This window comes from Miniopterus natalensis, chromosome 6 (genome assembly GCF_054644295.1).
Source record: "Miniopterus natalensis isolate mMinNat1 chromosome 6, mMinNat1.hap1, whole genome shotgun sequence".
NCBI lineage: Eukaryota > Metazoa > Chordata > Mammalia > Chiroptera > Miniopteridae > Miniopterus > Miniopterus natalensis.
Window position 1 is genome coordinate 90,623,771 of NC_142086.1, and position 8,177 is coordinate 90,631,947.

At 57.7% G+C, this 8,177-nt stretch overlaps 1 protein-coding gene across 1 annotated transcript; it reads right to left on the reverse strand.

Moving 5' to 3' along the window:
- Positions 1 to 472: 472 nt before the first annotated feature.
- On the reverse strand, positions 473 to 5,865 carry SOD1 (superoxide dismutase 1). The gene is made up of 5 exons (XM_087818491.1): positions 5,774 to 5,865; positions 2,999 to 3,092; positions 2,524 to 2,593; positions 1,671 to 1,788; positions 473 to 675 (listed from the first exon to the last, which is right to left on the reverse strand). Exons 1-5 carry the CDS (start codon positions 5,843 to 5,845, stop codon positions 568 to 570), a joined length of 462 nt encoding a protein of 153 aa, XP_087674617.1. The 5' UTR covers positions 5,846 to 5,865; the 3' UTR covers positions 473 to 567.
- Positions 5,866 to 8,177: the final 2,312 nt, after the last annotated feature.

The window sequence follows — 8,177 nt, forward strand, 5'->3', positions numbered from 1 at the left end:
AAGTGCCATTTTGGCAGGTAGGTGACTTCGTCTCATCAGCCACTGAGGCCCTAATGCCATTCGGTGTCACTAAGTTAGCAAAGGGCTCTCCAACCATAGACCCAAGTTTAAAAACCAGCCGTGAAAAACGTGAACACTGTGACTCTGTTAAAACACTTCCCAGAGAGAGCTCCGAAACGCGTCCACAGCACCGAGCCTGTTCCGTTCGAGCTGTGCGTCAGCCGGTGCGGTCTCAGTGTGGATGCTTCACACACTGTGCCCTGTCGGGAGTGTGCTGCAGGCGTGGGTGAGAAGGGAAGAAACTTAGACAACTCCGTTCAACCCGCACGGGGCCGAGTCTGGCGAAGCACGACCGTCACTGAAAGTTTCACTGAATACGAGATTTACAGTCACACAGATCTCCCAAGTGATCACAAATGAGCTCACATCACAGGAACTTAAAGCAGTTTTAAAAAAGACACAGGTTACACTCTGAAGGTTACAGTGTTTAATGTTTATCAAGTTAAATTTCTACAACTATCAAGATAACAGGAGTTACTAGGACTCGGACCCCGTCCTAGGGAATGTTTACTGGGCGATCCCAATCACGCCGCAAGCCAGGCGACTTCCTGCGTTCCCCGTTTTCTTGCTCTCGTCATTTCCACCTCTGCCCAAGTCGTCTCGTTTTTCATGGACCTTGGGAAGATGTTAAGAACATATAACTTAGGACTATCAAGTAATTATACCCCTTCCCAACAATGCCCAAAAGACTTCTAAAAGAACCACTTAGTGTCAGAAAATAACCCTAGTAGAGAAATACACTAATACTTAATCTAGTAATAAAAAGTAGGAACTACTCCAGCCTTTTCTTGATGCTGCAGACATAAATTACCTCTGGACATGAGGTAAACGCAGCTATTTCTAATTGAAATACTAAACCTGAACAATTTAATTGTGTTGCGGCTGCCCCATGCTGGCTGATCCTCCGTGAGGAGCCCCTCACCTCACTCACAGGGGTCACTCTTCTGTACTATAAATTGTTTTGACAAAGAAGTGAACCCCCTTCAAAAAAAATTATCAAATCCACGCCTAATGACTAGCCTATAAATAAGAGTAATCCTCAAAATAGCTTCAACTACTTGAAAATAGTACTTTAAATTTCTCTCATCAAACATGGGTTTTTTCTGCTTCTCAACTCTGGCTGAAGAACATGCTCGGGATCGGGTCCACGAGAGAAGTGACCACTGACAGCTGCCCTCCCTGCCTGTACCGGTGTCCGTGTGACCCAGACGCAGCCCCAGGGTAGCGGGGCAGCCACTTCCCACGTTGAACAGTGGTGGTGACCCGAGACTGGCCGAGGTCGGTTCATGCCGAGGTCCGTCCGAGACAGACTCGCGCAGTGTCCTGTGTAACTGCAAGGGGACCCCAGTCACTTTAATCTAGTGAAGACACCGCTGGCTCTGCCGTGCAGCTGCCGTGACCCGGGGCAACCTGCCTCATCCCCATCTTCGCAGAGCGGTGCCCAGAACTGACCTAGACACTGATGCATCTCCACTGCCCCTGACAGAGTAACCACTGCTGCCCATCGGAACTAAAGCTCCAGTGAGTGGGTCCCCAGGAACCAGGACTCGTCGTCATGAGGACAGGACTGCGTGTTGGAGGAACTGCTGTGCACACCCTTCCACACTCACCACCATCGTGCGGCCAATGATGGAGTGGTCTCCCGAGAGGGAGATCACGGTGTCTTCAATGGACACCTTGGCCACGCCATCCGGGCCTGCAGTCACGTTGCCCAGGTCCCCAACGTGCCTGGCATTGAGAAAGACAGAGCAGCTCATGAGCTGAGTTATAAACTCGCAGGTCAGACAAGGCCGGGCTGAGACATGGACACAATGTGGTTCCAAAAGGAGCCACTTCACACAGTGGACACAGCTCTTTAAACGGCTTCAGTCTACAGCGATGCCCAGGAATGGGGCGCTGGCTCACCCGATTCAGAGGTGAGGTAACTAAAGGGCACATCGAGGTTCCTGGGCTCTGTCCATTCTTGTTTTTTGGTCTTTTCCCCTTAATTTACCTTTATTGTTGAGAGGATCACAGGTGCCTGTCCTTCCTTGGACCGGCTAAGAAAGCTGTGCCTTAGGCTGCCTCTGTTACAAAAATGAACGAATTCTTGTCCTTAAACTTACTATTTTCCTAAAAGGCTCTCAGAAACAAGCGTACGAATGGACTCTCGACTTTTCAGTATCAGATTTCTATCTACAAAGCTTCCTATGTCTCGGAGTGATGGTTTATTTTGTTAGCGGTTGGCAGTACTGTTCCTCATTTCCTGTATGAGTTCCCCTTGGCGCTTGTATTAATTCTGAACTCAATAAATGCTACAAATCCAAATTGCCTGAGTGTCCCCGTGTGTCAGGTCCTCAGCCCCGGCAGAGGGTTACGGTGGAGACCGCACTTCATGTAGCATGCAGTCTGCGAGCAGTATGTCCACACTGACCCGAGGCCAGGGCCATTACTCTCGTAAGAGTCCAGCACTGCGTCACTCACCTCTCTTCATCCTGTGGCCCTCCGTGGGTCCTGGACAGAGGGTTAAAGTGAGGACCTGCACTGGTACAGCCTAGTTACAAAAAAAATAAAGTAACTAAATTACGAATCAAAATTCCAGAGCGCAGACAGAATGGGTGGGTCAGGGGGAGACAAGGCCCAAGTTCCCTGTGACACTGGCCAAGTTCACACCCTTCTCTGGACTTGGGTTTCTCCACTGCCCTGAGAATAAAGAGGCCCAGGGTGTGATCCTCAGCGGCCTTCTACTGTTCATGCAGGTGGCAGGAAAAAGCACAACTGTTTTTCTTAACGAACACTTGAGACTCTTACATAATCAGACCATAATCACCATTAAAAACAAAACTCCCTCCCCTCCTTGGCTCACTAAGTCCCTAGGGTTGGCCTTGGCCCTCTCTCATGTCGGCTGTTTGTCTTGCTGGGGTAAACAGGTCCCAGTCGCCAGCCCCGCAGCACCCACCTTGCGTATTGTCTCCAAACTGGTGGACGTGGAAGCCGTGCTCGCCCTGGGTCAGTCCTGAGATGGATCCCGACACCGTGACCGGCCCATTTCCCTTTATTCAGAGAAAAGTACGAGTGAGGAAGTGTCCTGAGGAAGGAAGCAGCTGGATCATCTTTGTCACTCACAGGAAGGGGGAGAACGTGGACCTGGGAGCCAAACCACCCTGCCCACCACCCCCAGCAGGGAGGCCACCCTGAGGGAGATGCTGACCTGGTGCTGAGCCCGAGGCCAGGCATCAGGATTAAACAGAAAAGCAGGGAGAAGGCGCCCAGCAGAGCAGCACCAAGAGCACTCAAGTGTGGATATGTAGGCCGTACAGTATGACCCCCTTACAAGAAATACAAGTACATTCTTGCTTATTTTATAAATGTGTTTGACGAGGTTAAATCTGCACATGGTGAGAATATTTGCACATATCAAACTTTGGAACCCAGATGTGAGCACATCGTAGTTTTTAGTGCCTTGCTTTCTCCATGCACTTTTCCATACAGCAAACACACAGATCTGCCTTTTAAAACAAAGAACACGGCGCCCAGCAGTGTCCGGCTGGTTTCCTGGGCTCCCTGTTCCCCGGCCCAGCGTGTTTCTGTGTGGGGTAAATATTGCTCCATGAGGTTATACGCATTTCAGGAGAATGGCGTTATGGTTCTAGCAGACATTTTTTATTCTCAGGCAGAAAACATCCTATCCCTCGGCCTCTGGGGGGTTGATTCTAGTCTAACCCAATACTGTTTTCTGAAGTATTTTAGGCACTGAAACCTCAATAACCTTTCCACTCTGACTGAGACCAAAGAGACAGGACAGCAAGAACACGAAGGCAGGTTAAGACAACCGAGGACTCGCCAATCGGGCAGCGGAGAGGGGTGGCGGGCGGCACGGCCCACACAGAGATCAAGGACCTCACTGTGACAGCCACGGAGAAATCCTGACACTAAAATATACACAAGCACCCGCAGCACACGTGACACGTGACGGTGTCTCTGTTCCCAGTGGCCAGGACCTACATCACCGAGGGGTCAGCCTTCACCATCTGACTTTCTCCTGGACAAATGTGAGGCTCCAATCAAGCAGGGCATTGAACTGCTGCCCTTTTTTTGTTTTTGTTTTTTGTTTTTTGCAAATAGATACGATTCCTCTAAGGACAACCTTTAATGTTGGAAAAATTCAAATGTGAACGTTATTCCCAAAAAACATTGTTATCAGAAGCACAGAGAGACAAACAGGGCAGGTTCTTTTGAGCTTGTGTTTCCTGAATGAAGGATGCATGGAGCGCACAGTAGGTCAGCGGGCTCCCTCTGCAACCCTGCAGGGCCTGGCTGTTCTGTTAATGAGTAAACCAGGCCACCGTGTTGCCCTGGCTAATAAAGCTCAGTGTGGGCAGGTCTCCCAGTGTTTCAAGGGGAGCTAGGTGAAATTTTCTGACTTCAAAAAACTGGAAAATAATCCAGAATTTTAAGCACTCAACAGGCCAACCAAATACAGCTTAGTGCTTATCTGCGGAGCCGCAAAGCTGGACTGTCCAAGGGCCTTTATCGGGCACGAGCAGCACCGCCCTAATGGAGACTGGGCCTGAAAGGGGAGCCGTCCCCCCTGCGGGCCAGGGGTGCGGGGGAAGAGCGCGGCGACCTCGGGCGAGCGGAGGGACAACGCAACATCTGGCAAATGGAAACAGCAAAACCAGTCAAACGCCAACGAGCCTTTTCAGAAACTGGGGGAACCGCGTCAACGAGAAAACTGAGAGCCGCAGGGTTCGCCGTCCGTCGGGACGCCCGGCGGGCCCCTGGCCCAGAGCACCGCCCCGTCCTCCCGCCGGGCCCGCTCCAGGCACCGCCCTGCGTCCGCGCCGTCTCGGGGCCGGTGCCCGCCCGCCTGCAGCCCGCGGGGCCTGGGGCCGGCTCACCGCGGGGCGCACCCCCGGCCGCCCCACCAGGCGGGCTCGCGGCGTCGGCGCCCGGGGGCGTCTCCGCGCCTCGCCGCACAGCGTCCGCTCGGTGCGCTTCCCACCACCTCGGGAGCAGGCCGGCTGGGGAGGGCTTCACGGCCGGAAAGGGGCTGCGGGGCCGCCCCGCGCCCCGCCAACACCGACCGCCCGTCTCCGCGCCCTGGGCCGCAGCGGGGACCCGGGGCACAGGCCCGACGCCGACCCGACACCGGCCTGCGGCGGCCCCGCGGCGAGTGGACTGTGCCCGGGGTGCACCCAGGGGAGGCGCTCGGCTCGGGGGCGCTCGGGCCTCGGGGAGGAGCCTGCGCGGGGCGAGCCCCCGCCCGAGCCCCGCACCTGCCCTCGCGCCCGGCCGTGACCCCGAGGGGCGGGCCAGCGAGCCCCTCCGCGAGGCCGCGCCCGTGTCGCACGTCCCTACTCCTCACGACTCTTTCCACAAAGACACCCGGGCGCCCCCGGCCCGACGGCTGCACTAACGGCGGGGCGGGGCCGCGGTCGGAGGGGCCCCGAGCCGGGGCAGCGCGGGCCGCACAGCAGCCCCGGGGACGGCGGAGGCGACGGCTCCCCGCGGCCCGACCCGCTGCGCCACCGGAGCCCCGGCCCCGCAGGGCGCAGAGGCCGCCGCGCAGGGCGGACCGGAGGCGCCCGAGGCGCAGGCCCCCGCCCGCCGCCGGGCCCGGCGGCCGCTCCCTCCGCCTCCCTCCCTCCCTCGCCCGCGGGCCCGCCCAGGCCCGGCCCCAGCCCGCGGGCCCGCAGGCGCCGGGTGACTCAGCACCGCGCGGCGGCCTTGCCTTCTGCTCGAAGCGGATGGTGCCCTGCACGGGGCCGTCGCCCTTCAGCACGCACACGGCCTTGGTGCTCATGACTCGGGGCGCGCGTCGCTCGGAGCCCGCAGCCGCCGCTGACCCGCCGACGCAGGGGCGCCGTCGCCGCGGGCCTCTTATAGGCCGGGCCGCGCCCCGCCCCCCGGCCCGGGGCCAATCGCCGTCCGCGCGACGAGCCCGCCTTCCGGGAGTCCTGGGGACGCCATTGGCCGAGAGGGGAGAGGCGGGGCGGGGCCCGCGGCCCTGGGAGCCCCGCCCCCCGCGCGCCCCCGCCCTTCGGGCCCGGGAACCTGCGCCACGGGGGGCGGGGGGCGGGGCCGGCTCCCCGCGGGGCTGCAGTCCCCCGGCCCGACTGGGTCACGCGCGCGTGCTCTAGACCCGGGTCCCCTCGCGTGGTTCTCGGGCCTCCGCGCGTGGAGAGGCCGCGGCTGCGTCCCCGGCGCGCGTGTTCTTCCCGAGCGCGCGCGGCGGCCGCGTGGGGCCCAGGACGCTTCCTCCTCCCGCGTTTCCCCTCGGACGGTGCGGGGGCGCAGCGGGGACCCTGCCCCGCCGCGGGCTGAGCGCGGCCCGCCCGCCGAGCCCCACGCCCGAGGGCGCGCCCTGCGCGGCCCCAAAACCAGGCCCCCCAGCCCTGGGCCTGCGGCCCCCGCAGCCGCCGGGGGCTGAACGGAAACCCCGCGCTGCGCGGAGCGCCGCCCGGGCCCTGCGCCCACCCGGGGGCTGGGGAGGTGCGCACGCGCCTGGGGCAGCAGCTTCCAGCCGTGTTCCTCTCGTGGCACGTAAACTAATTTTTAAAATTCTGCAGCACACCAAAAAAATACATTTTTTTTGCCAATCTAACCCCCCAAAAAAGTAAAATTTTGACTCATTGACCGGTTGGCTGTTGTCATTTTCTCATCTGAGAGTCTAAGGGAAACGAGGCCAGAGCCCCTGACCAGCGCCAGGTTTTGCACGTTTTGAGGATTTGGCGGCCCGCGGGGTGGAAATCGCTGCCCCAGGACCACCCACCGTGTCCGACCCTGCCCGAGGCTAAGAACCCGGGACTGAGTCCTCGGTAAAAACGCCCGTCTCTTCTTTCCTCTTGGAGCACTCTGGGCATAGCCTAGCTGCCTTTCCCACTTGCAAACCCTAAGACCCCCCCCCAGCACCCCCAAAAAATCATTTATTTCCAGCCAGAGCCCCCTGATTTCATTTACGGTCAGTGGACCCCTCCACGCACCAGAGCATTACTTCTCCGTCAAGGAAGATATTCCAGAAACGGATTATGAAATGAGCAAACGGTACAAACTACTTTTGTGGGGTTTTTTTATTTTAAGTCTAAAGATCTATCGTGTGCTCAGAAATCTCTGGAAAGACGTGCAGGGGACTGTGGGTACCTTAGGGAGTGGAAATCAAACTTTATTCCCTTAGAATATTTTTACAATGACAGTGTTTGTCTGCAAAATGTGGCTTAGAATGAGAATTCCCCCCAGACACACACACAGACCCACACCTTTGTTGGAAGAATAGTTCGATCCACTTGTCTCTGTCCCCTCAGGCTGTGCCTGAATAATTAGGGTGTCCAGATGTTTTCCCAGGTGAGGGCCGGATGTTCAAGCAACCTGGAAGCTGCGTTAGCCTCACTCCCAGGGCGTGGTGGCCGAGGTTCCTGTGTTTCTGACTCAGTGGGTCTGGGTGGGAGCCCAGAACATGTCCTCCTGATTCGGTTCCAGGACTACTGGTCCGGGGCCTCACGTTGAGAACCTCTGACTTGCAGATATTTCTCTTGCCCAGAGATATTTGCACCTCGGGACAAGAGCTGCAGCTACTTGACTCCAAAGAGGAAAGGAGGGAAGCCCTGGCCGGTTTGCCTCAGTGGTTAGGGCGTTGGTCTGGGAACTGAAGGGTCCAGGGTCCGATTCCAGCCAAGGGCACGTGCCTCGGTTGCAGGCTCGATCCCGGCCCCTGGTCGGGGCACGTGGGGAAGGCAACCAATAGATACGTGTCCCTCACAGCGATGTTTCTCTCTCTCTCCTTCCCTTCCACTCTCTCTAAAAAGCAAAGGAAAAAATATCCTCAAGTGAGAATTAAAAAGAGAGCAAGTGCCCTAAAAAGAAACGTGGAGACGGGAGACTCAGGCTGGGGCAGAGCGAAGCAGGCACAGCTCGGCTGCTGATGGTGCCTCTTGCTGTGCTGGACCTAGATGCCCCCACCTCCCTGAGAACCTCCCACAGTCCCCGCCTCCCTCCAGTGCTCACTGGGGAGGCTTGAGCTGTGAGGCTGGCGCAATACCCAGGCCTAATTTAAGGCCAGAGCGGGACAGGACCAGAGGCTGTCTCAGAGTCAGGGCTGCAGTTTGCTTGTTTGTTTGTGTGTTTGTTTAGGCCCTTGG